General features: G+C 34.4%; 1 protein-coding gene across 3 annotated transcripts in view; it reads left to right on the forward strand.

Moving 5' to 3' along the window:
* Positions 1-17,397, forward strand: part of P4HA1 (prolyl 4-hydroxylase subunit alpha 1) — a 59,470-nt gene that overhangs the window by 20,790 nt on the left and 21,283 nt on the right. For 2 of the 3 annotated variants that reach the window (XM_081158668.1, XM_081158667.1), the window contains exons 4-7: positions 1,128-1,279; positions 3,608-3,745; positions 12,836-13,075; positions 14,844-15,040. In XM_081158668.1, the coding sequence (XP_081014794.1) occupies positions 1,128-1,279; positions 3,608-3,745; positions 12,836-13,075; positions 14,844-15,040 (727 nt within the window). The remainder of the gene's footprint in view (positions 1-1,127; positions 1,280-3,607; positions 3,746-12,835; positions 13,076-14,843; positions 15,041-17,397) is intronic. The other variant, XM_081158669.1, reaches the window with a different exon arrangement.

A 17,397-nucleotide genomic window follows, 5' to 3' on the forward strand; every position in this document is an offset into this window, starting at 1 on the left:
ATTCCAACTCCACCTATTTTCTTTCTTGAGCTAAATCACTGAGTAGAAATGAAAGTCACCTGTCAGTCTTAAAAAGCCAGCTGAAATGGCTTAAATAGGAATGCAGGAAACAAGAGTTAGACCTGGGCCAAGAGTTCACATGGAAAAACATGGACTGAGATAAGAGTATAAATGGGTATGGGTTGTTGATTGACAATTTTAAAAAATGGTTCCTAATATCTTCTGTCCTCTAACCTCCCTAATCAAGCCCCTTTCTGGAGCAATATCACAGTTCTATTTATCCTTCACTCCTATGGTTCCCCCCTAGAGATTACAGTGATAAGTATGGTTGGTATTATTTACTTGATATAGTTTTTCCTCAAATGGTAGTTAATTTTAATTGACTCAGGTTCATAGTTAATCCTAACTTGAGAATTACTGTCTTTTGTTTAACCAGTAGCTAAGTATTCAATTTTTGGTTTTGGTTTTAAATATATCTTTATTGATTTCAGAGAGAGGAAGGGAGAGGGAGAGGGAGAGAGAGAAATAGAAACATCAATGATGAGAGAGTCATTGATCGGCTGCCTCCTTCACTCCCTCGACTGGGGATCGAGCCCACAACCTGGGCATGTGCCCTGACTGGGAATTGAACCCCAATCACCTGGATCCTGGGTCGATGCTTGACTGTTGAACCATGCCTCGCCAGGCCAGTTTGTTTTAAAATATAGTTTCTAGGTAATGAATGTGAAATTTTGATGATTATTTTATTTAAATGGGCATATAACTGAATTTGGATTGGGCTAATTTGTACTTTGTAATAATCAGTTATCTTGCTTTAATGACCTATGGGGAAATGAATTTTTAGACTGTTACTAGAGGGATCCAATCATAACTTTCACTAAGATAGGCTTCACTTACTGTAGCTACTTGGAAGAAACAAAACTAAAAAAAGTCTTGTAGTTATAGTTTGATTCTGCCTAGATTTTTATCCATAAGAGAATTTTGCTTTTTAAAAAACCTTTATAATTTTACTTTAAAAAATAATCTTTAGATATTAGATATTGTTTTAACTCAAAAACCTCTAGTCTCTTTTTTTTTTAGTGCTTTACTAAATTGTGTTTTTCTTATTATATATCTTATATGTATAGATGGGCCGAGAAGTTAGATCGGCTAACTAGCACAGCAACAAAAGATCCAGAAGGATTTGTCGGGCACCCAGTAAATGCATTCAAGTTAATGAAACGTCTGAACACTGAGTGGAGTGAGTTGGAAAATCTGGTCCTTAAAGATATGTCAGATGGTAAGTCAGATGGTAAGACTTATGCGCCCCAAAAGTAAGGCACTATTGCTACCACCTGTAGAAATGCCAAAAGTAGCGATATATTCAGTTTCCAGAACATGAAGTGTTCAGTGTTGTAACTGAATTATTGCTGGGGTATATTTGGTCTGATCAGAGTTAATTTATTATAGATCCCAAATTTCTTGATTTAAAAAAAAAAGTGAATAAAAACTGGAAACAAAGAAATGAAAATAAAACTTCATTGTCAAAAAACGTAATTTCTGCTGTTGGTGACTAACACTACTGCTTTTTGCTTTGAAATCTACAAATGTGAATTATTTAGTATATAGCTTCATTTCTGAAGGTGGGCATTACTTTCAGACTGTAAAAATTTATGGATATTGGCTTTGACTCTGTGCCAGAGCAATGTCTGTTCTTTTCCTCTGCATTGAAAGGACTGTTTAGCTTTTAAAAAATGTATTTATAAAGTCAGCACATTATATTAATTGTATTGAAGGATATGAATGATCCAGAATAAATCTTCAAAAATGTACTATATCGTGAACTATATAGTTGCATCTAATTGAAGCACTCCAGTGTTATTGGTGGTTTTGTAATTGTGTTTATTATTTTAAAAATTTGGGGTAAACTTTATTTTAGTGTATTGGGAGTGGTACCATAAGGAAAAGTGTTAGTGGTGTTCTACACAGCATTTTGAAACTTAGGATTGTTTTACTTAATGTAGACAACACATTTAAAAACTGAGGCTGCAAACAGTAATAACGAATGTCTTTGTAGTTGAAACAATAAATTGTAGTTGGAGTATTGAGGTATTTAAGGTATTTTAATACCAGACACAGAAAATTAAGCCTGAAGTTTAAGGAAGTAAAGGGTTTGTGCTTAGTACATAGTAGAGGTTCAAATATCTGTTGAATGACTGAAGGTGGCAAAAAAAAGGTTTTTTTTAAAGAGAGGGGGAAGCCTAGCCATGTTGATGAAATACTCCAAGGGTGCTTACAGCTGTTTGTGAGCAGTAAGCTAAACTATTTTGCATAAGACAGGAAACCTTAAAAAGAAAAATTAAGGCAAGCAGTATTGACTACTACTTCATGATGAGAGGAAAATAACTGTGATTATTTGCTCTCTTATATGACACCATGAGAACATTGTAAAGGCCCTGTATGTGTGTGTATACATGTGTGTAAATATGTGTACACACATTCAATTTATTTTAAAATTCTCAAATAATGATCTGTATGACTTGAGCTCTTTATAGGGTAAATCTTGAGACTTTGACATTTTAATTGTGGTATTATAGCATTTATATATATATATTTCTCTTTTTATTAGGATTTAAGCAGCTTCTTGAATTTTGTTTTGGGGCATAAAAGAACATTATAGTCATCTGTAAAATTTGCTTGTAAAATTCCATGTGGATATTGTGACTGAGAGTTGGTCTTAAAACTAAAAAAATATGCCTGATATGAACTTTAGACCTCCTCAAGCTAGTTGTTCATTTTTACGTTTTCATTAACATAAAAATGCCTAGCCCTTTGCTGATCAAAATAGTTGATAAGTAAATGAGAGGGAAGGGAAGTCTCAGACCAAACTTATATTGGCAAATGATGACATATTTTTAAAATTTTAAATCACTTTTTATTTTTGTTGTTTCGGTTACTTAAGGGGTATTTAGCATCCCTTCTTCTTAAGCGTTATGTAGTTACCAGTAATTAGTTTGTTAGTTTTATTTTTGATATATTTTATATACAAAGTTTTAAAATTAAGATTGATGAACACTATATTCAGTAATTAAATAGATCTAAATATATTTCAATAAACTATCTTACCTGATAAATATATAATTAATAATTCTTCCTCTTCTTAAAGAATTCCACCAAACTTTGTATATTTATATTTATATAATGTGTGGCACATGGAAGAAAAAAACAATTTAAGAGCATACATTTTACTTACCATCTGTTATCTGAAAGTATAATTGGTTGCCAATGAATATAGTTTTCAAATACATAAATCTGTTCATTTTTCAAGCTTAGTGGAGGCTATGTAGTATAACTAGAAGCTCAATTATTATGTTAGTTGATCTTTACTAATACACAGACATAATTTATGCAGTGACTTTGGGTTAAGCAACATTAGAAAGGGTTTGGGAAGACTGAACGAGTTAGAGGTTCAGGTCTCATTCAGTGTATTTAATTTTTTCTCGTTGAGTATGTGGAACATAGTAGAGTGGAAAATTATATAAAATCAGTTTTGAAAAATCTCTGTAAAGACTATTAGAAATTGAAGTCTTTGAGGTTCTAGAGTCTTTTTTTCTCTCCTTGTTTCAAGGCTTTATCTCTAACCTAACCATTCAGAGACAGTACTTCCCTAATGATGAAGATCAGGTTGGGGCAGCTAAAGCTCTGTTGCGTCTCCAGGACACCTACAATTTGGATACAGATACCATCTCAAAGGGTAATCTTCCAGGTAAGAATTCTTGTAGTCTATAAAATACCTATCACCTGGCTTCTCTCTTCAGTCCAGTAGGACAATGTTAACGTATAAAAAGACTTGCGTATTTTAAGATTTTTAACTTTAGTTTATTTCACAGCCTTGAGGACAAAACAGCCCTCCCTTTCCTTAGTTGTGGATAACCTTCCAGTTTGTTACTTTGAAAGCTTCTCATTATAGAGACTAAAATTAAGTAGGCAATTTTAGTGTGTAAGAAAAAGAAACAATCATTTTTCCAAATGTTTTTCTTTAGAATACCCAGTGTTTTATATATAAAGGTAGAAGGGAATTGATAATCAAAGTATATGTGCTCAATAATTAAAAACCAAGACCTGTTGGGTATGCACAGATTTTTAAAATGTTTTGCAGTGTGGAACATCCTGCTTTCTGACCTATTTTTGGCAAAATCTTTTTTTAAAAAGTTATAGCTGATTATTTTGTAATAATTTGCTTTAAAATTTTTTTATCATACAAAAACATATAACAAAATTTACTATCTTAACTAGTTTTAAATGTGCAGTCTAGTGGCTTTAAGTACATTCACATTGTACAACCATCATTACCATCCATCTCAATAGCTCTTTTGATCTTGCAAAATGGAAACTCTGTGCCCATTAAATAATAACTCCCATTTCGTCCTGTCCCCAGACCCTGGAAATCATCATTCTATTTTCTGTCTATGATTTTGATTACTCTGAGTAACTCTTAAGTGAAATTATACAATATTTGTCTTTTTGTTACTGACTTATTTCACTTAGCATAATGTCCTCAAGGGTCATCCATGTTGTAGCATATGTCAGAATTTTCTTGTTTTTTAAGTCTGAAAAATAATCTATTATATGTGTATACTGCATTTTGCTTATCCATTCATCCATTAATGGACACTTGGGTTGCTTCCACATTTTGGCTGTTGAGAATAATTCTGCTGTGAACACAAGTGTGTAAATATCTCTTCAAGATCCTGCCTTCTCTTCTTTGAGTATATACCCAGAAATGGAATTGTTGGGTTGTATGGTAATTCTGTTTTTCATTTTTTAAGGAACTGCCATACTATTTGCCATAGTAGATATACCATTTTACATTTCCACCACCAGTGCACAATTTCTCAGCATCCATTCTAACTCTTGCTATTTCCTTTCTTCTTTTTTTTTTTTTTTTGATAGTAGCCATCCTAATAGATGTGAGGTGGTATCTTGTTATAATTTTGCATTTCTCTAATTATCAGTGATGTTGAGCATCTTTTCATGTGCTTAACAGTCATCTGTATAGCTTCTCTGGAGAAATATACATTCAAATCCTTTTCCCATTTTTTAAATAGTGTTTGTTTTGTTGTTGTTGAGTTTTAGGAGCTCCCTTAGGAGATATATGATTTGGAAATATTTCCTCCCATCCTGTGGGTTGCCTTTTTACTCTGTTGATACCGTCTTTTGATGTACAAAATTACAAAATTTTCATAGAGTCCAATTTGTTTATTTTTTCTTTTATTGCCTATGCGTTTAGGGTAATGCACAAGAAATCATTGTCCAATCTAATGTGAAAACTTTGTCCTGTGTTTTTTCTAAGAGTTTTATTGTTTTAAGTTTTACATTTAGGTCCTTGATCCATTTTGAGTTAATTTTTGCATATGGTTTTATGTAAGGGTCCAACTTAATTTTTTTTGCATGTGGATATCCAGTTTTCCCAGCACTATTTGTTGAAAAGACTTTCTTCATTGAATGGTCTTGGCATCCTTGTCGAAAATCGTTTGACCATACATGTGAGGGTTCATTTCTGAGCTCTATTCCATTGATCTATATGCCTGTCTTTATGCCAATACCAAACTGTTTTGATGACTGTGGCTTTGTAATAAGTTTTGAAATAAGCAAGTATGGACCCTTTAGTTTTGTTCTTTTTCAAGAGTGTTTTGGCTATTTGGGGGCCCTTGAGATTCCATATGAGTTTTTGGATGGGTTTTTCTGTTACTATAAAAAATGTCATTGAGATTTTGATAGGGATTGCATTGAATCTATAGATGGCTTTAGGTAGTAATTGACATCTTAACAATATAAATTTTTCAATCCATGAACATGGGATGTATTCCATTTATTTAGGTCTTCTTTAATTTCTTTCAGCAATGTTTTAGTTTTCATTGTACAATTCTTTCATTTCCTTGGTTAATTCCTAAGTATTTTATTCTTAGAATTGTTTTAGTAATTTTCCTTTCAGATTGTACATTGTTGATACATAGAAATGCAACTGATTTTTGTGAGTTGACTTCATATCCTGCTACTTTGCTGAATTAATTTATTAGCTCTAACATTTTTTGTGGAATATCAAGGGTATTCTACATTTAAGATAATATCATCTGTGAACAGAGATAATTTTAAGTCTTCCTTTCCAATTTGGATGCCTTTTGTTGCTTTTTCTTGCCTAATTGCTCTGACTTGAACTTCCAGTACTAAATTGAATAGAAGTCGTGAAAGTGGGCATCCTTGATCTTCTTATTCTTGATCTAAAGGAAAAGTTTTGTATTTTACCAAAGGGTATGTTTACTGTGGGTTTTTCAAATATATCTTTTCTTTTCCTTCCTTCCCCACTCCATTCCTTCCTTCTTTTAAAATGTGTTTTTATTGATTTCAGAGAGAGGAAGGGAGAGGGAGAGAGAGATAGAAACATCAATGATGAGTCATTGATTGGCTGCCTCCTGCATGCCCCTACTAGGGATCTAGCCCAAAACCTGGGCATGTGCCCTAATTGGGAATTGAACCATGACCTCCTGGTTCATGGGTCAGTGCTCAACCACTGAGCCATGCTGGTCGGGCCCCTCTACTTTTTTTTGTTGTTACTTTTCTTTCTGGACTGCTTTAAAAGCAAATCTTAGACATGTCATTTTATCTATTAAGTAATTCAGTATGCATATCTAGTTGATCAATTAGGTCCTTAATCTTCACCCGAGGATATATTGTTGTTTTTAAAATTAATTTTTAGAGAGAGAGGAATTGAGAGAGAGAGAGAAACACTGATCAGTTGCCTCCCATACACACCCCAACCAGGGATCAAACCCCCAACCTAGGTATGTGCCCTGACCAGGGAATCGAACCCACAGCCCTTTGGTGTGCAGGACAATGCTCCAACCAACGGAGCCACCCAACCAGGGCAATTAGGTTCTTTTTTAAAAATAACATAGCCACTTACTATTATCTAACCTAACCAACTGACAATATTTTCTTAATATAATTTAATATTTATTCAGTACTCAGTTTCATGATCTCAAAGGTGTCTTTTTACAGTTGCATATTTTGGTTATGTCTCTTAAATCTCTCTTATTCTGTGTGTCCGTCCGGCCCCCCCCCCAATTCCGTTGATGAGTTGGAAAAACCTGGGCATATGTCCTGTGGAATGTACTATGTTCTGGAGTTGCCCTATTTCTTTTGTATTGTTTAACTTGTTCTTCTAATATCTGTGTTTCCTACAAACTGGTTAGAGCTTGAGGCTCGTTTAGATTTGTTTTTAAGTTAATTCCATAAGTGGCGCTCTGCACTTTCTGTTGAATTGAATGACCTGATAACACACTTTGTGATGCTAATTGATGAGTAGCTTCAGTGATGGGAGACTGATACAGCCATATAAAGTTCTCCATGAGTTTTGTCCAATGGATTTGGCAGCCTTTGATGATCATTGCCTAGAACTATTTCATTAGGGGTTGCAAAATGGTGATTTTTCTCATTCCATCATTCCTTCTACTTTTATTAGCTGGAATTCTATAAATAAGAACTTTCTTGTAGGAACCATTTGATTACCCTGAACTATATAATTTATACATGAAAGACAAGATAAATCCTTCTTTTTCTTGTGTCAGTTTTCAGAATAATGAGTTGATGTCATAATAGTTTTTTGTAGTGACTAGTGATTTTTATCTGAAGTATCATTATGAACTCATATTTTTATGTATTTTTTGTATTTCAAGTCATTATATTCATTATTTCATTGGATGCTCAGATTATCCCATTTTAGGTCAATGGCGTCCTTTAGATTGGCTAATTTGTTTTTCTGAAATGATTCTATTATTATTCTTTGCTAGCAAGGAAGCTTCTTTGCTTTCTGTCAGTTTTTTCCAGGCTTACCTTATAAATTTCTATTCTAGTGCAGGAATTAGGCATTTCTATGATGAGCCTTGATTCTTTTTAATAGGTAATGACATTTAGGGAACAGAGTCTCGCTAGGTTCTTGGGATGTTTATTGTCACTGATTTTAGGTATTTTCAATGGCTAAAGATATGTGAGTTCATATTGTTTCAATTGAAATTTAAGATTACAAAGTTTAGACATATCTCTTTTGTGTTGAAACTCTTGATTCCAATGACATTAACAATTACTTCTTTGTATTATCCTATAATGTCTAAAATAATTTGAAAATAACAATTTCTATATTATTAATAACATTAAGAATATTGAATGCAGTTTATTCCTTCATACTTTTTTCCTTAGAATGTATTATACTAGATATAATCATAGTATTGTTTTAAAAACACAGGAAGTAATTTATTTATTTGTGTTCTTATGCCCTCAATGTATTATATAGTTGGGTTCATTTATTTCTGTATTTTTTTCTGATTTTTGGGGATTGTTCTCTGTTTTATTATTATTTTATATATTTATTTATTTTTGGTTACATATGTAGGAGTGAAATGGCTGGGTTGCATGGAAGGTGTATATTTAACTTTTAAGAAACTGCCAAATTATTGTACCATTTTATATTCCTATCATCAGTGTATTAGAAGAGTTCTAGTTCGTCCATATACTCGTTAATACTTGGTATATTCAGTACTTTTTAAAAAATTTATCTTTATTGTTGAAAGTATTACAGATGTCCCCCTTTTGTACCCCCACTGACCCCCTCTACCTGCTCCTGCCCCCTCCCCAGGCCTTCCCTCCACTATTGTCTGTGTCCATGGGCTATGCATATATGTATTTAAGTTCTTTGGTTAATCTCTTCCTGACCCCCCCCCCCTTCCCCATTCCCTCTGAAATACGATAATATGTTGAATGCTTCAATGTCTCTGAGTCTATTTTGTTTGTCAGTTTATTTTGTTCATTAGCTTCTTCTTAAAGACCCTTCAACATTTCATGTAATGCTAGTCTGGTGGTGATAAACTCCTTTAGCTTTTTCTTATCTGTGAAGCTCTTTATCTGACCTTCAGTTCTAAATGATAGCTTTGCTGGGTAGAGTAATCTTGGTTGTAGGTCCTTGCTTTTCGTGAAGTTGAAAATTTCTTGCCACTCCCTTCTGGCCTGCAAAGTTTCTGTTGAGAAATCAGCTGACAGTCATATGAGTGCTCCCTTGTAGGTAGCTAACTGCTTTTCTCTTGATGCTTTTAAGATTCTCTCTTTGTCTTTATATATTTAGTGTTTTTAATCTTAGCCAATCTATTGCATGTGTAGTGGTATCACATTGTGATTTGTTGTTGTTTTTTAATCCTTCACCCCAGGATATTTTTTCCATTGCTTTTCAGAGAATGAAAGGGGGGGAGAGGGAGGGAAGGAGTAAGGGAGAGAGAGAGAAAGAGAAAGAAACATCAATGTGAGAGAAACATTAATCAGCTGCCTCCTGCACACCCCCTACTGGGGATTGAGCCCACACCCCAGGCATGTGCCCTTGACCAGGAATCGAACCAGCAACCTCCTGGTGCATGGGATAATGCCCAACCAACTAAGCCACACTGGCCAGGGCAATAAGAACTTTTAAGGTACATTTTCTTAGCAATTTTCAAATATACAATACAGTATTATTAACTATAATCACCATTCTGTACTAGGACTTAGAACTTATTTAATAACTGAAAGATGTATCTTTTGTCTTTTGACCACCTTCTCCCATTTCTCATATTATTTGTAATTATGTAAAACTTTATATATTCTTTTAAATTTCAGACTATACTAATAAGAGCCACTGACAATTCTCACTTTTATTTCTGTGCTCCTCAACCCGTTCCTTCCTTCTTCCTATATGTAATAACTACCATTCTATTTTTTTTCTATTTCTATTGTTTCTTTTGGAAAATATAAGCAAATATATAGATATATATTCCTATTCCTCTCAACACAAACACAGAAGGTAACATGATAAATATTTTCTATACCTTGGTGTTATCACTTCATCATATATAGGAACCTGACTCATTTTCTTTTACAGCTGCATGTTACTCTGTTTTGTGGAGGTACCGTAAATAACCAGGTCCCTATTGATACACATCTGGTTTGTTTGCAGTCTTTTGATGTTCTAAAAATAATGCTGCCAGTAACCTTATGCAGATGTTATTTTGTATTTTTGCTAAGTGATCTTTGGGATATTTTTTTTTTGTAAGTGATGCCATTGAATCAAAAAGTAAATGCATGGGTAATTTTGTTATTATTGTCGCAGGTTCCTTCCTTAGTGGTGGTATCATTTTGCATTTTCACTAGCAATCAGTGAGAGTCCCTATTTCCCTACAGCAGCATCCAAAATGTTGTCAGACTTTGAGATTTTTGCCAATCTGATAGTTCACTTTAATTTAGTTTGGCTCATATGTATACCAATTTCTTTGTTTATAATCATTTCTCGTACCTCAGACTTTTCTTTTAGAATTATTTTCCTCCTTGAAACGCATGCTTTAAGAATCCCCCACATGTACTTTGTTTGGTTTGGAATTCTTTGTGCTTCCTAAATCAGAAGTTCCATGAGTTTTAATTCTGGAAAACTGTCCACCATTATTTCTTTAAATAGTGCCTCTCCCATGTTCTCCCTACTGCCTTCTTGTGGAACTACACATAGACATAATTAGACCACCTCACTTTTTCTTCCTTGCTTTTAACTAGCCCTTCGTGTTTCTCTCTCCTCTCTGCTGCAGCCTGGGTCGTTAATCCCATGGTAATTTACTCAGCTCTCTCTCCTAGGTTTATTATTCTCTTTTTATGTTGTGTCTAACTTGCTGTTTAACCTGACCAATAGGTTTTTATTTCATTGATTATATTTATCATTTCTGGAAGTTCTGTTTTTTTTCCTACTCAAATCTGACTGGTCTTTTTAGAGTATCTCATATGTTCGTATATTCTATTTTTTCTTAAACATTTTATTCATGGTTATTTTGTATCCTTAACCTGATAACCCCAATATCTGAAGAACCTGGGGGAAGTCTAATATTGTTTTTGAATAATTTCTACTTATTTTGCTCATAGTGGCTGTTTTTCATCATGTGCTTTGTAATTGTGGAGTGTGTGCACTTCTTCAGTTGTGTGTGGGCATATTGCAAAACCCGAGGTGGTGGTTTTGTATCGTAGACAGTAAGGATTGATGTCAGTTTTTTCAAATATGAACACTTAGTTAGACTTCAAAATTTAAACTTCTGTGCTTCAAAGTACACCATCAAGTAAGTGAAAAGACATTGGCATAAACATCAAGAATAACCCTGGCTAGTACTGCTCAGTGGTTGGAGGGGTGGCCCACGCACCGCAGGGTTGAGAGTTTGATTCCCATTCAAGGGCATGTACCTGGTTGCAGGTTCAATCCTCGGCCCCAGTCATGGTGCTTATGGGTAGTGGCTGATTGATGTGTCTCTCTCACATCAGTGTTTCTCTCTCTACCCCTTTCACTCCCTCCGTCCCTTTCTTCTGCTTTCTCTAAAAATCAATGGAAAGAATATCCTTGGGTAAGGATTAACAATAAACAAACAAAAACATCAAGAATAGTTGAAAGGAAGTGAAAAGAGAACCCACAGAGTGGGTAAATAATATTTGAAAATTACATGTCTTAAAAGGAACTTGTATCTAGAATATGTAAAGAACTCTAACAATCAATAATAAAAAGACCAATAACCAAATTTTTAAATGGGCAAAGGATTTGAATATACAGTTTTCCAGAGATGATACACAAATGGACAATAAGCATGTGAAGAGATACTCATTATCATCTTTAAGGAAATACAAGTCAAAACCACAGTGAAGCACTACTTCATACTCACCAGAATGGCTATAATAAAAAAGATGGACAATAACAGGTGTTAGAGAGGGTATGGAGAAATTGGAATCCCTGTACATTGCTGTTGGGGTTGTAAAAGGGGGTAGCCACTTTGGAAAATAGTTTGGCCGTTCCTGAAAATGTTAAGCATAGAATTGCCTTAGGATCCAGCAATTCTGCTGCTACATATATACTCAAGAGTAATGAAAACATTTGTGCACACAAAAACTTGTACGCCAATGTTAATAGTATCATTAGTCATAAAAGCCAAAAAAGTGGAAACAACTCAAATGTCCCTCAACTGATAAAATATAGTCTGTCCATACAGTGGATTATTTGGCAATAAAAAGGATGCTACAACATGAATGAACCTTGAAAACGTTATGCTGAGTTAAAAAGACCAGTCACAGAAGACCATACATTTCATGATATTATTTATATGAAATAACCAGAGTAGGCAAATCTATAGATACACAAAGTTGATTAGTGGTTGTCTAGGGCTGGGGAGAAAATGGGTAGTGACTGCTAATGGACACAGGGTTTCTTCTGGGGGTGATGAAAATGTTTTAAAATTAGATTTCGGTGATGGTTGCACAACTCTGTGAATATACTAAAAACTTTTGTTATTTTTTAAATGGGTGAACTTTATGGTCTGTAAATTACATATCATTAATGTTGTTGGAAAGGGAAGGAGGAGGAGGGAAGGGAACCTGGTTTGCTTCTGTTCCTGCCCATCCATCTCTTGCCCAGATTGCTGGTTAGGAGGAAGCTAGGTATCTATCTCACATGGCGATTCCTGCTGTTAGAAAAGCGCACGCTTCAACTTAATTGATGTTTCATTTTGGTATGGTGGCTGGTATTTGAAGTCTTGGGATATCTAGGTCCCATGTCCCCTAGATTCTTGCCATTTTTCATTACCTTGTAAATTTTTTCTGTGTTTATAATTTTAAGATAATTCCTGCTTTTCCTCCCTCAGAGGATTGTTGTGAAGTTCAAATGAAAGTGAGATAGCACTTTGAAAGCTGTATAGTCCTAAATAAATACTGAGTAGTATTAAGAATCCTAAAGTTCTCTCTCTGTATTTTCTTTCCATAGGAGTCAAACACAAATCTTTTCTAACAGTTGAGGACTGTTTTGAGTTGGGCAAAGTGGCCTATACAGAAGCAGATTATTATCATACGGAACTGTGGATGGAGCAAGCACTCAGGCAGCTGGACGAAGGCGAGGTTTCTACCATCGATAAAGTCTCTGTCCTAGATTATTTGAGCTATGCGGTGTACCAGCAGGGAGACCTTGATAAAGCACTTTTGCTCACAAAGCAGCTGCTTGAGCTAGGTATGTGAATTTGGCATAATTCAGGTCGTAGATAATTGGTCATATATATCTGACTCAATATCTCATATAGATTTGAACTTTTTATTTGTTAGAATTCAAGCACCTTGTTTGTCAGACATACTTGACCCTCTTTGTGATTAGCCTCTAAACAAATGGCAATGAATGTTTCTCACCTCGTAGTGCTACAGCAGTGGCTGTGTTTCTCTGCTCTGTGCTCTTCAGGAATTTCAAAATTGGACCTAATCTGGCTAACTCAGTCAAAAATGTTTATTTACCATGTTGCTATATTAAATATTAACTAGTTTCCTTTGAAGGATGTTTTTGGTTATATGCATTTTACCTTCAAAAATAGTGATTTGAAATAGATTGAAAATGTATTTGATTGTTATATTCAAATGATAGAAAAATGTGGTATCTTATCAGGATTTTACCACTAGTATTTTAAATAGAGATGTAATGTTTCTCTAAATATGATCCAGGGACTGTGTGCATCAGAATTACTTGGATACTTATTAGAAATGAAAATTCCTTGATTTCCACCCCAGACCTACTAAATTAGAATCTCTGGAAGTGGAATTGTATGCTAATAAATTCAGGTGGCCTTTGGTATATAATGAAGCTTTACAACTTTTAAAAAATTAATTTTTTATGAATAGATAAATATCTATATGTCAAAAGGATTGGTCATCTGAAAGTGATTATTTGATAATTAGGTTATCTTTTAGTTGAATGAATAAATTAAGATATTAGTTCAAGTACCTTTTTTTCTCTTCAGTATTTTTAAGTGATTCCTCCCCCCCCCCCGACATAAAAAAAACTTTACTCATTGTAGGAAAGTTTTAAAAATAGAAAAATATATGGAAGAGTCATCCATGAGCCAGTCACCCAAAGATACCTACAAGCTTTTTTATTTCTTTGTACATGGCCCTTTCACACACACACTTCTTCCTTTTACACAATTATACAATATGTATATCACTGCATATGTTGTGAGCAGTTTCCTAGAGACAAGAAATACTTTACAAATAAGGCTAGATTTCCTAAATACTCCAACTAATGTCACAAGTGAAGTTTCTACGTACCGTTCTGCCTTTTTTTGTGTGTATGGTGGTTGGTTTTTCCCTTCTCCCGGATGGGTGGAGTAAGTCCTCTTTTCCCCGCCTGAAAGACAGCTAAAAATTACGACTAGCAATTCAGAGGTAATTAGTGGATTCTGGTTTATTTGAAAATTATATCTTTAGTTTCTCTTTTCTGTCTCATTTAGAATTTTGGGGCTAAAATCCACTTAGCCCTCAGAAGTAGGCTGTGTTCTGCATTTATAATTTATCTGTGGTAAAGGTTGCTTTTGAAGTTATACAGAGTCTTCCCCATGGTAATTACATTTCAGTCTCAGAAAAAATCTTTTCCATTGCTTAAAAGAATGAGAAATATTTAAAAAATTCATTTGACATCAAATTGATCATACATAGCTCTTTTGGCTAACTAGTAAGTTCTCAAAGTAGAAGCACTAATTGCTACTTTGAAGTAAATGGCTGCTCTGTCTCCAGAACTCTTTTTATATAGGGTGACTGTATGTCCTGCTTTATTGGGGCAGTGCTGGTTTACACCTGTTGCTTTGGCATAATAATTCTTCTTAGTCCTTTCTTTCACTCTCAAAGGCATACTGGTTTGGAATGTGAATTGTATGGCCCTCTATTTTATATTATTGTAATCTGATGTTTGAACAACTGTAAGCTTACTCGTGGACATGCTCTTTCTCTTCTAATAGATCCTGAACATCAGAGAGCTAATGGTAACTTAAAATATTTTGAGTATATAATGGCTAAAGAAAAAGATTCCAATAAGTCTGCTTCAGATGACCAATCTGATCAGAAAACCACACTGAAGAAAAAAGGGGCTGCTGTGGATTACCTGCCGGAGAGACAGAAGTACGAAATGCTGTGCCGTGGGGAGGGTATCAAAATGGTAAAGTGGAAAAGCCAATTGTGTGTGTGTGCGTGTGAATGTGTGCGTGTGTATGTGTCTGTACATAGTTCTAGAGAAAATCAAATTCTTTTATATTTAAGTCTATGTGATAAAAATCAGAATTATTGCATAAAGGATTATGGCATGCCACACCACCTTAATATACGCCAACTGTTAGTAAAAAAGCTTTAAAATAAAGCCTGTGACTCATACGCCATTTCATGCATTTTTGGTAATATGACCCTTTTCATAGATTAAAAGGTGAAGGATCAGATAATTTAAGGGAAGTGATAAAGTTTTTTCTTATATCTTTAAAAAAAAAAATGATTTTAGAGAGAAAGGAAGCGGGGGAAAGAGAGAGAGAGAAACATTGATTGGTTGCCTCCTGTACATGCCCCAGCTGGGGATCAAACCGCATCCTAGGCATGTGCCCTGACTGGGAATCAAACCCACAACCTTCTGGTGCACCAGACAATGCTCCAACCAGCTGAGCCACATTGGCCAGGGTTGCTTATATCTTAATGCAAGAGAGATTTCAGCAGTCTTGAGTGGAAATAATATACCATTCTAATCCATCCTATGCAACAGTGGATTCATCTATACAGTGATCTCCTGTGGTTTTGCTCCTAGTCAACCTTGACAGGATTGCTTAGGGAAATATTTGTCTATTTCAGAAATATTAAAAATGAAGAAAGCCTTTCAAGAGACTTTGGCATTAACTTCTATTCTTTAAAATACTAAAATGTGTCTCTCTCTCTCTCTCTCTCTCTCTCTCTCTCTCTATATATATATATATATATATACACACACACACATGTATATATATTCCTTTGTTTATTGTGTATCTATATTTATAGCTTAAAGTGCAGTGCTTTAGGACGGTGATAGAAGATGGGCCAAAAACAAAAGCGTTCAAGTCTGGGAAGCATAGGTTTTTTGTTCACCCTCAGGACTCTTCAGAGCCTCTTTACATTAATGTGCATTATGGATATGGCCTACATTGCTTCCCAACATTAACCGATAACGGAACCCTCTTTTAAGGAATATCATGTGATACTAATTTTCAGTTGAACGTGGAAGGAAGTGAATTAGTGAATTTTTAAAGTAAGCATTTTTAAGTGTAAACATTTGAATACATAGTGTTTAACTTTTAATCTACTACTAATAAACTGAAGCTGGGCTTTCCAATGACTTTTTGATATTTGATGATTTACTGTTTTTTTGTTTGTTTTTTAAATATATCTTTATTGATTTCAGAGAGAGGAAAGGAGAGGGAGGGAGAGAGAGAGAGAGAAACATCAATGATGAGAGAGTCATTGATCGGCTGCAGCCCACAGCCCGGGCATGTGCCTGACCGGGAATCGAACCCCGATCGCCTGGATCCTAGGTCGACGCTCAACCGCTGAGCCACGCCCGGCCGGGCAAGGATGATTTTCTGTTGACAGTATAACCTCTAACAGCAAATAAGTCAGTCATATCTATGTTGACACCTTTGAGTGTTTTAAGTTTATGGGGTCCTGGAAGAACAAGCCTACTTTTGCTTTGAGAGCTAATGAGTAAAGACAAGGATAATAGCAGTTAGATGCATGAAACATTTTTTAAAATTTCACATCTAAATATTTTAGTATCTTTTGAAGATAAGGGCTGTTGAAAAAACATCACACATACCATAATACCATTATCACACCTAAAAAAATTCACAGTGGTTCCATAATATAAAATATCTAGCTGTGCTCAAATTTCTAATAGCGAGCATGTTTTTTATTGCTCTTAATAACTCTTAAAGAAGAGAGCAAAATAGAATTATAAATATAAAACATTAGCCTGCTAATTTGATGTGACACATGTTAGCCCTGCCCAAGATCAAAGGAGCATCCTTTTTCTCACAATAAACTCATCTCATTATTATGTAAAAATTTATTTGATATAAAACTTTGGATTTTATTCTAGGTAAATAAAATACATGGAAAATAAACATGAACCATTATTTGTTCTAGTATGTTAACTAAGAACTAAAACAAAAACTAATATTCCTATTTCATATACAACATATGTGTTTAATCAAGAAAACAATCAGCAGTGCAATAACTTTAGTTAATACAAGACATAGGTGATTGAAAGAAACATTTAGTTGCTTTGTTGACCACTCTATTTTAAATTTTAAACATACACTAATAAAAATACCTGGCTTCTTTGTTTAATAACTTATTTTCTCTTGTATTTTCATCTTTTAAAAGAAAAATCCCCCCCCCCTTTTTTTTTTGCCTTAAGCATTTAACTGGGAGTTATTTAGAAAAGCCTGGTTAGGTTTTGTTTTTGTTTTTGTTTTTCCTTTTAGAAACTTTGTCTCTCTGAGT

The sequence above is a fragment of the Miniopterus schreibersii genome (assembly GCF_964146895.1).
Source record: "Miniopterus schreibersii genome assembly, chromosome: 14".
In the NCBI taxonomy this organism is placed as follows: Eukaryota; Metazoa; Chordata; class Mammalia; order Chiroptera; family Miniopteridae; genus Miniopterus; species Miniopterus schreibersii.